At 48.0% G+C, this 16,400-nt stretch overlaps 1 protein-coding gene across 1 annotated transcript in view; it reads right to left on the bottom strand.

The window, feature by feature from the left end:
* The window catches only part of LOC100678986 (BUD13 homolog), a 66,232-nt gene that overhangs the window by 29,195 nt on the left and 20,637 nt on the right, over nucleotides 1-16,400 (bottom strand). The window contains exons 2-3 of the mRNA XM_003424112.5: nucleotides 2,683-2,974; nucleotides 1,309-1,541 (exon numbers count right to left, since the gene is read on the bottom strand). Coding sequence (XP_003424160.1) covers nucleotides 1,309-1,541; nucleotides 2,683-2,974 — 525 coding nt within the window. The remainder of the gene's footprint in view (nucleotides 1-1,308; nucleotides 1,542-2,682; nucleotides 2,975-16,400) is intronic.

Here is a 16,400-nt window from a genome sequence, read left to right as displayed (position 1 = left end):
AGTCTGGCCGGGCTCGCCGCTTGAAAAATCGCGCTTATCTCTCGCACGTGTGCTGCTGGAGATCTCGCAAAAGCGCGAGCGCTCTTATCGGTTTTCGATGGAAGCCTGGCACGTATAATCATAATACAGGCAGAGAATTTTCGAAGAAGCACAGGATCGGGATGGAGATGAGTCCCTTCGGCTATGCGAGATCGATTGCACTTGACTGCTGGCCGCCGTCGACGCCACTCGAAGAGTATATGGCTCGTCTACTCTCTCGTGTGCGTATACGACGAAAGCGGGGGAGGCAAAAGAGAGCTGGATTTCTGGGAGGTCCTTGTGCTCGTCGAGTGATCGAAGATCCGGTGGTTCTCGTTATGTCATGCAGTGCTTCTTGTGCTGACGAGTGCGATTCTTTACGGACGTTACGCTTCGTTTATTTCAGAGGATGAGCAGCGAAGGGATTGGTATAGACGTGAGCGAGATATGATTGAATTCCAAGCTTTTTCAACCGTAGACAATGCGCGAGTCTTGAAACAACGCAAAGACGAATAGATTAATCGCGATCGTGGCGGAATTTCGCTTTTACAAACGTTGCTAAATTACATTATAATATAGAGAGGTAACGATTAACGTTGCGAAATGTTTCCTTCGATAAACGGCGAGTCGCGGTTGACAGCCCGTAAAACTCAGATCCCAGTCGAGATCGTTACGCGAATTAAGCTTTATGAGAAACTTATCAGCCTCGATAAATGGATCATTAATCCTCGATGTTTGTTTGAAAAGTAATCGTTACATTTTACATAACGCCGTAATGGAAAGTGACGTATTTTACGGTGGAGCGACTAATTAAGTAATTATACATTTCCCGAATGTACCTTGACTTGTACTTTCGCGTATGCATGGAAGATCGTGTGTGCAATCGACGAGTAAATACCCCTTTGAGCATCGAGCCATCAACGCATCCTTAGCGCACTGATGATTGTTTTGACTCGTTTAAAACAATTAGAAACCCTGTAATTTGTCGGTGCGCGCTCGCGTATGTCTCGATTCCCTGAATTTCTCGCAGCAGCTGCCTCCCAAGACGAAAGAAGGTCAGTCACGATTCGGCTTTCACTTACATGCACATTTTCCGTAATTGCGGTGTAATTTCCGCCGCTGACAATTTAATACACGCGTGTGTTGCGCGTGCGCGCGGCCGATCAGCCCTCGACTCTCGCGCAATATTGAATAACGCGAATATGTTCTAAGCGCGAACGCAGCAGGTGTGTAACCCTATACGTCATCGCGTCGAAATATCATTTTTCTTATATATAATTGCATACTCACGTGGAAAGCAAGCTCGACCCTCTGGATGTGCTTGGCCTCGCAGGTGAAGGACTCGTGTCTGCAGCATCCGGTATCGTCGGAACACCTGTGCAGAATCACGCAGTGCGGCCAGTAGTTGGTCGTCGAGTTGTAGTAGATGTCGAGCACCGGGATGACCTTAGCGCGCGGCCAGCGGCAGCTACCCTCCCTCGCGACTCGTATCGCGTGGCTCTGGGCCGCGCTGAAATCGGACGCTGAAATTTTCAGAGAATCGAACGTGAGTCCTTTATTTTTGTTTATCCACCGCAAACTTATGGAAAAACTCGCATTGGAGATGCTCGCGGAGGCCGGGTCGTAAAAGTGAAATTCAGCTTTTTCGTTTCGGCCGCCGCAAGTACAGCGTAGAGGCCAATAAAAGAAGCGGTGTATCATTAAGCCCAACGTTTTCTGCGGACTTCAAAAGACGCAGCCGCGGCGGCGAAATGAGAAATCGCGTAATTCAAGCGCCGACGAGTATTGTACCCGTATGCAAAAGTAAACAGCTTCCTCTCGCTGTCAAAAAGCCTTGAAAATTCAAGCGATTGTTCAGCGTGAATAACAAAGACTCGCGCGCTAAACAGAGATGTTTCAAGGAAAGCCGGTCCGTTACATCTGCGATGCGTGCGGCTAATGGCGCTCGAGAATCTGTATGAGCGCGCGGGAGCGAGAGCGATCGGATGCAAGTGGATCGTTTCTCGATCTTCCTCGAAGGAGGAGGAGGAGGCGGTGGACACGACTAATTGCGCGGACCACCGACCGAGAGGAGAATCGTACAAAGAATGGGATTAGCTATTATTTCGTTCGTTGAGGCTGATTCAATTTTTTTAGCGTAAAATAGCGCCTGGTGAATGAGCGTTCCAATAATAGCTGCGAGTGACCTTTGTAAATCAGAAGAACTCGCGCGCGGGGGAAAGAGACAAAAAGTTATCTTCCGCTGATAATGGCGTTCGCGCATGTGTACGCAATTATGACCCGCATTTCCGTATCTAATATTTCAATAGAGCGTGGAACAGTTCGTCTAAGCTGCAACAATAACGAGCGGGCGAGTCTCTCATCATGTGCATCGCCTACAAAATTAATCCAAAGTCCCTCTCAGAATTTAATAGATGCGCCAGACGCGCGGACGTTGAATAATTCCATTATCTCTCTCTCTCTCTCTCTCCCACAGACTCAAACGTGGCGTTTATTATACCGGCAGCCCTATCCACGGTTAGCCGTATTTCCCCGAGGTGCACACCTTCTCGTTTCGCTAAATTTAGAATCATCCCGGCGCGCATTAAGACCGGTACGTCCCCGCGGCTTTACGACGCGGAAAAAGGCGCCGCTAACGATTTCGAGGATAAAAGCTCGGCTCACCCTTGCTGGACTCGCTCAGCATGCTGTTCCGGGTCTTTTCGACTCCCTCGCGGGTCCCGAGGTCGCCCCACTTGGCCGCGCTTATCGGCGACATCGGCCGCTCGCTCTTCGCCTGGTAGCCGCTGTTGTCCGAGCTGAAGTTTCGGGTGTTCTTCGAGGCGCTGTACCAGGGCCGGGCTGTCGTCGTCGTCGTCGTCGTGCTGGTCGTGCTGGTGGTGCTCGTCGTTGGCGGAGGACCTCTGGTCGTGCTCGGAGAGGACGCGCTGGCCAGAAAGTCGTCGTCGTTGTAGTCCTGCAACAAAAGGTTGTGTGCTCGGTTAGAGAAAAAAAAAACAAACACTGGCGTACGATTTATGCCGGGACCGAGTTATAATTGTGCGCATTAAAATTCGAGGGAAAGAAATCAAGGCAGCCGAAATCCCTTTCATCCCGCTGACATTGTTGCAGCCTTTCTCTCTCTCCGAGAGGAAAGCCCATAGGATTCCGTAACAAAGTGCCTTATACGCCGCAGAAATTCAGCCGTCGTTTGAAAGCTCGGGAGTATACTCTATAGACGCGTGGACGCGCATATAAACGTGCGCTGCCCGTGAAACCAGCAGCAGCTGCGTCATATTAGCCGTGATTTACGGAGCGACTTGTACGCGGTTATTGCTACTTTCCAGCCGCGGCGATTTTCGTCGACGTCGCGGGATAAATCTCCTCGGCTACTATACTACAGCCACAGCGCGGTAGGTCTTGAAAAGGTGGCTTTGAAGCGCGAGGAATTTATCGACTGCAGCCCTCGCGTAATTCGCTGTAATTAACGAGTGCTTGGAAGCTCGATTGAAAAATCCTCCGCGCGCGGAGAGAAAGTTTCTGAAATATTTTTGGAAGCTCGCGAGCTATCTCCGTCTCGGGATACATTACTGCCCGTCGGTGGGTGAAATATGTACAATAGGCCATTTCTAGAATGACAGAACGAAAGAAGCCACTGCTACTCAATTCCGTTTGAGATTAGACTCCGCGCAATAAATCACTATTGCTTAACGCGGCGAAGGTCAGGGTCGGCCAATGACCATAACTCATCTCGTACAGGCGAGCTGACTTCATAAAAGGTTGACAATTATTGCCGAGCTAAGGGGGATGCGGTAGCTTCGGCAGACCTTCTTTCGCGCCTCGAAGAGGGAGCGCAGATGAGCTCTACTTAATCTCCATTCGACCGGCGACAGACTCGTCTCGATGGCTCTGCCAGTAGCATCTGCCGCAGACTCGCGCCTCGCCTTTTGATCCTCGGCCGACGTATATATACATTATACTGTGCTGGGAGATGTTATACGCGTCGGTCTGGCAAAAACTCTGTCGTTTCTTGCGCGGTACGAGGGGTTCTTAGACGCTCGAGTGGTGTTTCTGTATCTTTTACGACGGATACGTTTGTTTATTGTTGGAAGTGCACCGAGTAGTAGATTTCCTAGCTCGAATTGGTTCTACTTTCTCGTAATTAGCGAAACAAAGATTCGATCGATTATGCTGGTAGCTCCCTCCTTGGAAAATAAGAGCCGGAGATCCAGGCGTCGGGAAACCAAACGTTCTTACGTGAGATGTAGAGCAAAAGTGATTGAATGATCGATCGTTTGATGTTTTTGCTCAGACGGCGACATAAAAAACACGTTTTCCTTCGTATCATTATAAGCGTCTCTTACTTTTCTATACAATCGGTAAAAGTCGAGTAAATACAAATATTTACGCCGTCGGTATTAATGGCTATTTCATAACATTAATAAAACTCGCGAAGAAAAACATACTCGATAGTCTCAATTATTTATCGTATCCACACTCCGGGCTTTCCAGAGCTTTCAAAAGCGACTGGTGATCAATTAGCCCATCCTACTCCGCTCTACACTATACACAAGCGAAGAAGATATCGCTCTCGCGCCGGAATAAGTTAAAAGAGAGAGAGAGAGAGAGAGAGAGAGAGAGAGAGAGACGTCCGCGCGAAAACACACGTATATATACAACACGAGCAATTACTCGAGGTGATGAATAGAGGTGCGCGCGAGAGCTCTGGGTAATCGGCTCGCGATCGCGATAAATCGCTTCTCTATACCGATTGATGAAGACGTCGATTTTCTTCGGAGATATGGGATTTCGTGATTTACAAGCGTTTAATCGGTAACTTTTTATGTATAATTGAATTTTTCTAGCTACTGCATTATTAGCGCGTTTTTATTTCTAAGATTTATTTTTCTCCGGAAAACAAACACCTGGGTGATTACGCTTACCGCACGCATATTATTTTCTTTTTTCGCTGATTCACGCGTTTAATCGACGCTGCTGGCATGCAACGTACCAAGCACATTTATTTATGTACGTGAAAGAATCGTCGAAAAGCAATTGAATTCAAATAATGCCGAGTCCACTCGCGCACGGTTTAAGGGCCGCCCATCTGTTGACCCAAAAATAAATCCGTGTACACACAGGCGCGATTCATTCGCGCAAACAACGATCAGGAGTAGCGAGTGTGCTGTTTGTCCCTCGTCGAGTATATAAAAAGCCACAATCGAAGCTACCGATGATTTACACGGGAAGCATCGTACAGCATTGTTTATAACTTCATATTCGACTTCGTATACCACACGGTTACCATCGGTGAAAGTTTCTCGTGCACATCAATTGTTTTTCGAGATACAGTTATATCCGCGCGCTTGAGTTATGCGCATATCGCGAATATATATTTTCGGCCGGCCTCTCATACCGACGCTTTGGCACACATTTTGCGCGCTTCGATCGAGTGCATATTAAAGCGTGTGGGTATTTGCACAACGATTTATTTGTACAACGCCGCTTTCTCACGATCCTCTCGCACTTTTCTCGCAAAAAGGAACAATCTAATCCGCTCAGTTTCAGCCCTCACCTAAGCGTAAAATCTCGATGAATTGGCGAGCGTGGACAATCGCGTGTACGAATCCGATGCCGCGGTGGAGCGGACACCTTATCTCCCTCCCCCCCCCCTCCCTTCACTTTTGATGCAAAACGCGGCGGGATAAGACACATGTTTTGGGTGGTCCCGCGGGGACTGCGCTCGCGTATAATAACAGGCGGCGGAGAGCTCGAGCGGGCTCTTTAATGTCCCACTGCAGCCGACCGCATAGTTAGGACCAAGCGTTAAAGGCTTCTTCTCCCGACGACGAAAAGGATCAATTTGCGCGCGACCGCGATTCTGTCCGCCGCGTTGAAACTTTGTTTCTTTTAAAAAAGGGACGAGGAATCCGTTTTTTTCTTCCCGGCAGTTCGAGTGCAAAGTAGGCTGTTGTTCTAATTTGCGACTATTAAGGCCGACGAGGCTGTAAAGTCGAGCCGATGACGGGCCTGATTTACGGGCCGGCGTGAGAACTTGATTAGAATGATGGGGAGCTTTTTTAATATCGGGCTAATGAACGCGACTGGATGACGGTTCCTTGAACGAGAATTAAGAACTGTGAGTGTGCACTTTGAATCGTAACTAAAACCGGAGGGAAACAAGAATAACGCAATCTCGGGTTTAGCAACTGAACGAAACGCTTCGAATACGTCGAGAGTTATAGGTTATACATTCGCCAGCCTCTCGACAAACACTATCGTGTCCAGCGCTTATCGCAACAATTTTCAGCCCGAACAAAAGAAAACAACTTGTTTACTCGAGGTCGCTGCATTGACAATAGTTTTTCCTATCCCAAATATTCCGCGGCTTAGATCACTGACCCAGAGTATGATAGGTGCCAAGAGAACGATTCACTCAATCACCGGCTAGAGAGAGAGAGAGATAAGGAACAATACGCGAGAAATTTCTCGAGGCGACGCGGATGGAGATACAAGCCGCGCGCGGCCCACCCACCTTGAACACGCCGACAGAATCACGATTATTTTTCAATGCGTGTCGCGAACGCGACGCTCTAAAACGTCGATGACGTGCGTGCGCTTCTGCTGCGAACGGGGGCATTGTGCGTGCGCGCGCGAGGTGCATACTTTTACGATCTCAACGATTGAAGTCGATTGAAAAATCGACATACGCTCGGGTCGAGAGACATTTGATTGGAGACAATGGCTTTAAATAAATAATTCAAATCGAAAACTTAAGACACCCCTCACTCAGTAGATGCGTTAACGCCACGTAAAAAGCCCACGAGCTTAAAAATGCGCCGCCTCGACTCATTAAGAATCCTCCGCGTCTCCAGCAGCCGATGCAAATCCCATCACGACTTCTCTCTCTCTCTCTCTCTCTCTCTCTCTCTCTCTCTCTCTCTCGAAAATCTCTCGTCATCGGCACGCGCAACCAGAAGTCATCGGCCATACCGTCTTCTCGGAAGAAGACACTGGCGTCGCTGCCAGGCTGTCTGCCACCGGCGAGACTTCTCATATACGCCGCAGCTGGGGTCGTCGACACGAGCCTCTGGTCTACGGATTGGGCTTTTCGCGTTACGAACTTTACGACTCGCCGCGAGTGCGTTCCGCGAACGAGAGATCATACCGCGGGGGCACTCGAACTTTGTTTGCGGCCTTTTCCACTACCGGCCGGCACACGCGGCTACTCTGTCCGACTTATCTCGCTTAGCCTTTGCCTATACGAGGAAAGAGATAGCAGCCGCGGCTGCGACGAACACGTTCGACGAACGGATTGAATTTCATTCGACCGGGTGCTGTTGATCGCGAGATGCGAATTTTCGAAAAATTTTCCCTCTTGAAACACAGAGCTCATAGGATGGGTATAGATCCTAGAAAGCAAAAGCACTGAGCTTGCGGTGCCGTCGGCGATGGTTAAGGTTAAGGTGGTCGGTAAATCGATGTATTTTAGGAGCTTAACTCCGACAAGGCCAAAGAGGGGCCATGTGGCTCTTTGCAGCAGTAGCAGCAGCAGCTATACGCCCGAGTGCCCGTACAAGTTGTTAACCTTTTAACACGTAGCAGTCTATTTCAAGGGCTTATACGTACCGGCAGCAGTCCCTTCTCTTTCTCTCTCTCTCTCTCTCTCGGCGCTGCACATATGGGCAGGCGATTTTGAGGCCGATGCGAAATTCGTACTGCGCTGATTTACGACGCTTAGGACATTGTTATGTGCGCCAGACGAGCGCGAGGGTTGCCGGCCTTACGAGATTATTGTTTCCAAACTTGGCGCGTTATATTTCACCCGATCGCTCGAAAGCGCGCACTTGTCAATTACTCTCCTGCGCCCGACGCTCGCGAGGTTTCTCTTTTGCTTTTACCTTCTTTTGACGCGGTGCTGCGGGGATTGCGTAAGTGTGTTGTTAAAAATGGAAGGTTTTTCACTTAGTGGTGACTCAAATCTTTGTTAATCAAGCCAACATTTTTTCGGATGCGCGTTATCGCTGCAACTTTATCGCGATATTTTTAAAAATCCGACTGAGTCACTCGAAAATCATCAGCGTAACGCACGCTGCAACAAAAGTATTTTAAAATTGGGCAAACTCGGCGACATTTCCCCGTCGATTCCTGTTATCGCCTGGCTCCCGTTCAACATAATATAGTACACATCTGATTGGCTACTGGTGTACTGGTAGAACTGTTGGGAAATGTCAGAGCTAACGCCGCGCCGCCGATTCCCGGAATGCCGCTCATGTGCGCTTGATAAAACTGTATAAATATTGTTGTCATTGAAACTTTATCGTCTCTCTACTTTTTATTTTTGTTTATCGCCCGGCAGTGGCAACGCACGATATAACGTTTCTCCACGTACGCGTAGTAAATTTAGCGAAATTCTCAAGCGCAGCAAACATCGGATTTATGCTCGCGATCCCGTAATTTTTAAATAAAATTCATCAAAAAAATGCGTCTTATATGACAAACTTAATCGCTCGAGCGAAATTTCATCGAGGTCGACACTCAAAATACTGTCGAGTGCCTATTCCTGCAAGGCACTTGGCTCCGAGCCAATTAGGCACGCGACAGTTTTTCATAAAAAATTTCAGTGCGGCGTAAGCTCAAAATTCTGATTTTAAAAGGTCCAATAGACAATAATTAGTCTAGAGGTACTCTCGTTACGCAGGCTCGACATTGATCGAACAAAGCCGGGACCGATTTTTGCGCGAGATTCGGCCGCGGATAATCTGATGAATCCGCCAACTAGGTTTGGCGCATTGTCAATAATTAAAATCGTCCGAGCTAATTTCCGGCGCTAACACTCCGCACGTGTGATCTTTTCTCTCGAGTCTCGCCCCAATTAGCCCGCGATTAACAAGTCGAGATAAGAGCGCGCGTCATGCTCCTCTTCTGAATACACATAGCGTGTGCGAGCACTTCGTTATTAGACTAGATTATCGAATGCGTGCGCAGGGCGCGATTGATTCACTCCGTGTCATCTGAATCACGATGAAAACATTTAATCTCTCCTGACTCAACGCAGTAAGCAGGTTGTTTTTATATAGTTCGGCTGTCAGGCGGCATCAATATTCGTGAAGCTTGATTCAATTGAATTACCGCTGTTTTGACGAGACTGCGCATGATTTATACCGAGGCTTTGTATCATAACCCAGCAGCTTTCGTTTAACGAGCGCTGCAATCAATTCACGTCGGATCCATCAAAACCATACCCCCGTCATCGAGTGCAGCGTGAGCCGCGGCACTTACAAACCCATCATCCGAATCAATAAGCTCCGCTGCATAATACAAGCTAGATCGCGGCAGACTGGTCCAATTATACCGGGACGAGCGTCAATCAGCCGGACGCAGCGTCTCGCAGGTGTTCCCTCTCTCGCGCAGTGGCCTTTTATCAATCGGTTGGCACGAGCCATTCGTCATGCCGGCGTCTCTATAGGCGCCGGTTGTCCGCTCTAGTTTTCGAAGCAGACGCTGTCGCTGTCGGTATTCCCGCGCGGCATGTAAGTACATCGGACAGGACGGATTTAGCCTCGGGATTTTGGCAGACGCCGCGGGAGATCGAGATCGTCTGGAGATGATTCCTGACCTTGATGCTCTTTTCGATTTTTCTCTATCGCTTCGTAAAAAGCTTCCACGAGATGGACGTGTTTTCGTTTACGTCGAGAATCGGATTGACAGTTGGTGTTCCGATAAACGATACGAGGAGAAATCGCATCGCTTTTAAAATTAGAAGGCCTGCGCGCGGCGAGCGATAGACGGAAATCTAACTATAGTTCCTTCGTCTAAATATAAGCGCGCGCATTATGCGAATGTATTTCAAAGAAGATAACGTTGGATGAACGGGAGGAAAAGCAGCTTTTTACACGGTAGAAAAACGAAAAGGCGCATCGGCAATTGGAATCAAGCGAGCATCAGGAAAAACAAAGTGTTATAAACGCTCGCTGACATCATACTAAACGCTTTTCTGAAAACTGCGTCCCGGCAAAAAAGACTATGCATACGCACATACATTATACATTCAGACTGGCTCGTAACTCAGGCGCGACGTCGTCCGCGACAATGAGACTGCACACACTCAGAGATGAACAATGCGCCATCGAGAAGGAGCTTTACGGTTTGGCGCCGGGCCGTTCAACCTATGCCCCGACCTCCGTATATTATAATACGTTGTACGCGTCGAGACGAGATTCGCGCCCTTTTTTGCCCTCGTTAATTACCCGGCTAACGGACGCCTTTGTCTTGCTGCGCTCTTGACCGAGCTCGCGTGGATAATTGACTCGTCGGCGATGGCCGATAAGGAGATGCTCGCGCGAGATGCTTTGAATATCTCTTTAATTACGGGGCGTATCGGATTTTTACGATCGAGATTTATTTTCAAACTGCCGCTTATGTTTGCACGTTGTAATGAGAGTCCGGCGCAGTGCGGTATAATTTTCATAATTAAAAAACCCGTCGCCCCATGCAAATACGACACAGCCGAGCGATGTTTGTCTAGCGGCTATAAAAACGCCATATAACGTTTTCATTTATGCAAATTGCGCGTTTATGAATACTAAACGGAACGTAGAGTTAGTGGAACTGATGAACTTTTATAATTGAAATATGCAAGCTTCGCCGCGATTCATCGGTGACTAATCTCGCGAAATCAATCCCATGCCGCGCGCAAATAGCTCACGCGCACGCTCGGGAATGCACTCGAGCCCAAAAGCAATAAAAGGACGAAAAAAAAAAACAAAAAAAAATTGTCGGGCTATCGGAACCGCCCTGTTCCGATCGGCGTCACGGCTTAGCGCGCGACAAGTCGTATGTAACTTTCATTCGGTTCCCAGAATTTCGCGCCGGGAGACAACGCAGTGCACGCGCTATAATGCAGGTCTCGTGCACCATATAAACGCAAATAGCCTTCGAGCTCGATCGATGATTCACCGTGTATGCTCAGTGTATAGAGTGAGAGAGAGAGAGAGAGAGAGAGAGGCGATCGACGCCCGGCTGTCTCGTCGACCTGACTGGCGTATCCTCGTTATATACGTCGATTTCATCGGCGCTGCTGCAGTGCGTTTGTACCGTTAAATCAACCGCGAGTGAATCACTGATTAGCCAAGGTCGGACACGCTGCTTACGCGGCTCTGTAGAAATTTAATGAAGATGCGCGCGCCTCGCTCCTAGCAACTTGTTTGTCATTCACTTTTCCTCACCGTATCAGGAGATCGGCCCAAAGTGACGCGTTTGCATTATACGACAATTTATTTCGAGATACGCTAAAAATACACGGCGGAAAAAAATTACGCCGGATTTTACCGAAAGCATCGCGGCGGCGCATGTTAACCTACTTTTATTAACTAGCTTCTGACACTGATGCGCGATTTCTCGACCCACATATTTGCTTCTCTTCCGAAGCGCTCTTTCTCTCGTGCGAATCGGTCGATGAAACAAATTGAAAAACACTAAGAATAGTATCACCCCCCGAAGTTGCAATTTTATGAGGACACGAGAAAAAAGAGCGAAGAACTTGTTTGCGATGCTAAGCTTTTCAGTGATTTCGCAGCGGAGAGACGACTCTCTTCGGGAGAGAAAAATATTGCGGAGATGTTCTCTCGCTCAGGAAACGTAACATTTTTACAGCAGCCAGTTAATCTTACCCGCATCTTCCCTCGAGTTGCTTCTTTACTCGCTCGTCGTGCGCGTGAGTGAGAAATACGAAAAAAAGACCGCGTGCTGCACTCCGCCGTGAGTGAGGGAAAAAAGCGAACGCGGAGAAAGAAGGCGCGCAGGAATTTCTAATCTGGAATCCTCGGCGGATCAGGCATTCGCTGCGAATTTTCCTGCGAAATTAAGAGTGAACTTTCTATTCGATAAAGGTTACTTTATTCATTCGGCCGGCGGTAGGAACAAGGGGAGAATTTCGGAGCTGGTTTGCCCTATCTACGAGTGTTCGTCGAGCCGATCACGTAGAAAGTGGCTTTTATCATTTATGTAAGGTCGAGTATGTATTGTTTCGATCAAGGCTTGTCTTATGCAATGGCTGTAGCTCGCGAGAAGAATGTGTACAGTAATAAAAATACAGCGGAATAAATGAATGTTCTGCGCGCGACTAAAATCAAAGGGGGGACGAGCGAGCTATCCTGAATAGCTTCGCGCGCGAGCTTTAATGTCTTCATTCCATTCGAGATGTAGGAAGATGGGTTATTAGCGTCGCGTTCCAGAAGACAGAGAGAGAGAGAGAGAGAGAGAGAGAGAGGCGGTCGAGACAGGCAGGTGGAGCTAATCGATTTTTAAAAGGGGTGAAAGCAACTCGTCTTCAATTTACATACAATAATGAAATTAACTTGGAAAATGGAGGTACGAATTGACCTGTACTACATCGAGCCGGTGTCTATTAATAGCAACATATTAGGTACGTCGAGCAAGCGCTTTCCATAATCGATTAAGTAATTGCTCAACGCTCCTAATGATCAGCATCTCCTGCTCAAGTGTACAACGACACTTTTTCATCGCTCGCCTTCCCGCGAGTCCTCGTTATCCTTTCTATACTGTAGCAGCGTTTTTGCACGAGCAACGAGACTAGTCTCTTCGAATTGCTTACGTTTTTTTTTTCGGAGCTTCATATTTTTTTCGATCGATCTCGGTACAAGATTGATTATCTTCTCGCAACTAATAACGACCTCGAGTTACATATCTGAGAGAGCAGCCGCAACGTCGCGCGTTATGAATGAAAAGACTATTTATACATACGTAGGATCGTTAATATCGAATGGCACTAAGTGCACAGAAGTCCTCTCCTCCACACATAAAATCCTTAATGAGCGACACGAATAGGTGCAAGTTCTCGGCGTGACATCACCTCTTATTCACGCTTCGCTCACATGCACACGCATACTCACTCCCGCGAGCACACCCTAGAAAGTATCTCCGATGCGGCCAGCTGTGCGGGGGTAAACAAACGGAAATTTGTACATTCGCTGACCGACGGCTGATAAATGCCCCCCGCGAGTGAATCTTTTTCTCGCGCGCGAAAATTATTTATCGGATCTTTTCCCTCTTGTATAGTGTGACTCTCCGCACACCTACGCGCGCGTGGCAGTCGTAAATTCATAACGCCCCTCTGGCGCGATTTTTCGCGGCAAACTGCCGGGATTTTCGCCGTTGATTTGCGTAATTATGGGCTTATTTATGGGAATTCCTGGGATACGCGCGTTATTGCGCGATGCGCCTTCATTCACACGCGACTTCTTGATTAATATCTCGCTCTCTGCTCGTGTACGTTGCGTCGGGGAATATTAATTTAACGGTAGCCGCGCGGAGATTATATTCGTGGACTGCACTCGCGTAGTATTAGCTGCGAGATTATTGGTTTATCGAAGCCTACCGCATCGGAATCGCGGCGGCGGTAAATCAGAGATTCGGATTTATTAGTCTTCTCGGCGAATCTGTCCCGAGCAAGCGTTGCAATTTTAAAATTCCTCACGTGCGCTTTATCAATCAGCAGCCGCGGGGAGAAAGGCGAATGTGCGAATGAATGGTCGGAGATAGGGGCACTATCGCAGTCGCGATTATCAACCTGCGAGAGACACCTCGGATCACGTTAGTTAGATGCATGGATGAGTGCAGGTATCTCTAACGACTCGAGACGTGGTTTCCGGATAGCGGCTGCTTTGGCTTGGAGAAAAACTCTGATCTTGAGTTGGGTCGCAACGAGTGTGAGAAAACGAATCAAAAGAAGAAAGTCCAGTTGTGCAAGTGCAGCGCGCGAAGGTTACAGACATTGAAAAATATCGAATTACGAGAAAGCATTACATAGTTCAACTATCTCCCAGATGATCGTTACGTTTACGCAACTACCCAAAACAAATCCGAGGGAACGATGTTCGACGATAAAATCCCCAGCACCTCGTAAAGCGCTGTAATGCCGTCATAACCGGCGGACAGCGTAATGTCAAGCACCTTCAAAGAAATTCCGAAGGTTGCGCAGATCATCGCGGTGTCGGGTATCATCAGATAGAGGAAAGTACGCGGAGGCTGGAGAGACTTTCCTTTTTTTTTTCTCTCTCTCTCTCTCTCTCGGCCGATGCGATGCATCGCGTGCCGAGGTATACTCGAGAGCCGTCATCCGGCGATGACGCGCGGGATATATCGGTAAGAAATCGAGAAGCGCCGATCGTAATTGAACGTTTCCGCGCCGCGTATACCGAGTGTCAAACTTGGTTTCTCGGACTACTTTTGAGTCCAAATTTTAGACTTTCGACGAAATCGGTTTGGGGAACCCGTGTCTCGGAGAAGTTTGGCAATCGTCGCAGTAGAACCGTTAATCCTTGATAACGGACAGTTTTCCTCGAAGCTAATGCTTTTTGCGAAAGTTGGATGAATACGCGCGAGGATAATTGAAAAACATACTAATCGACGATTCGGCGGATATCTCTCGCGAACGGTAAATCGCTCGACCGTGTATCTAATCGCGTCTGAGTTATTCGAGCAATTTGTAGGCAAATTATTCGAGCAATTTAGATTGCTCGCGACGTGCAAGTTTATTGACGTTACACGCGGCTCTGACGTAATTATTATTGAAATCCTACACACAGATGTCTTAGGCAGTTCCTGTACCGCTTTTTTCGAGACATTCCCGATGAAACAGATCTCGTAATTGATTGTGGAGTTATATGGCCTCGTGACAGGTGTACGAAATAAGTGCCGACTTTATGTAAGGATAATATGAGAATCTAGATTAATCGCAGGCTCGCACGATGATAAACGGCGAGAGATGTGTTCGTGCGTGTGTTCTGGAATAACGAGAGCTCGATTGTAAATTCATGTATTCACAAAGGGAAAAATCGTTCGGCGTCTGCTGTTTGCGGAAGCGATTAAAAGGCGAGTACGCTGCTGATACCTTTGCGCCTGCATATATTTTATATAGTTATGTAAGCTTATCTTGAAATATTTGTAACTAAACCCTGTACGCGATAAATCAACGCGTGTACTATATATGTATACGCAGTTTTATAAATCCGTCTTCATAATGCCCGGATTAATCGCTTGTACCTCTCGCGCATTTGAATATTCCCAATACCACGTTATGTTTTATTAATACATTTTTCGTTGGACGTTTCACAACCGACGATCGATACGCGGCGCAGCCTCCGAAAAGCGGTACCTATACAACGTTCGACAAAACCTCCGGCCTCGATACCGCGCGCGCGCAGGAGAAAAATTAATCGGCCACGCATATCCCAATTAAAAGCCAGAAATATACCTACAACGCGTGCTTGCGGAACAAAGGCGAGGCGAGACGTAAATTAAAGGGACGGCTCTCGACTCTCTCTCATGACGCGCTCGTTAAAGCACAGCTTGTCGCTGGGGGGCAGATGGTTCCCTCTTCGGAAAGGGCTCGACCCCGCACTGTACTCGCCGCGGATTGACAGGATCAACGTACTCTCTTTCTCTCGATTAAACCGCGATCAGGCGCAGCTCGTTAAAAAGCGCGGACGAGCCGTAAAGCCTCGTTCATACACACACGCTTTTAATCCTACATAAGAAACTCGCGCTTGATTGTTCAAGTGCAGCGCAATGGATGGAGACATTAGCAGCGTCGGGAGAAAAAAGTGAACGGCCCGATTGGAAAGCGTGTAAATGGGATTGTCGCGGGTAATTGATACCGGTCCAGTTTCTAATGCTTCTATAGAATGGGACGAGGGTATACGACGGAGAGAAAAAAGGCCGATTCGCAGAATCGAAGTAACGTTCTCGATAAGAGGATGTAAGAATTTTCCGCAGTGCAGGGTGTGAAATACACGCGCGACTTTATTACGGGCGCGGAATAATCTGAATAAATAAGCGGCTCTCTCTCTCTCTCTCTCTCTCTCTCTCTCTCTCTCTCGCGGCGTACGGAGAATAAAGGCACGCGGGAGGGTGCTGCTATACGGTACCTACTTTGCGGTTTTGCATAATGAAAAAGGATGCGACTCGCTCGTGCGTAAAGTGAAAGAGAGCAGAGAGTGCCTTTCGGTGGTAATTGGAGGCGACGATTTTATCTTATTTTTCCGTCTAGCCGGGATTAAGCTCGCAGACTTGTAAATAATTGATATCGCTAGGATAATCGGATAAAGCGTAGTGCGATTTTTTTTCCAGGTTTTCCGTACTGTAGACGCCCAGAGCAAGATCACAAAGGACGGATGATAATTTGCATGGGGAAAAGCATTGATCCGAGGCGAATTTGCCGCTGCGACAAGTAACATTCTATTCAGCGGCGCAAAAACAATGCGGGTGTATCGATAGTCCCGACAATATCCCGAGCGCTATTATCCGCGCGTTTTGCAACGAGTACAGCAGAGGAGGATGTAAAAACAGGCGTCATTTTTCCGGAACGAACAAACGTATGA

Source organism: Nasonia vitripennis, chromosome 2 (assembly GCF_009193385.2).
Source record: "Nasonia vitripennis strain AsymCx chromosome 2, Nvit_psr_1.1, whole genome shotgun sequence".
Lineage (NCBI taxonomy): Eukaryota > Metazoa > Arthropoda > Insecta > Hymenoptera > Pteromalidae > Nasonia > Nasonia vitripennis.
Note: the sequence above shows the minus strand (reverse complement) of the source record. Positions and strands in the feature narration are given on the sequence as shown.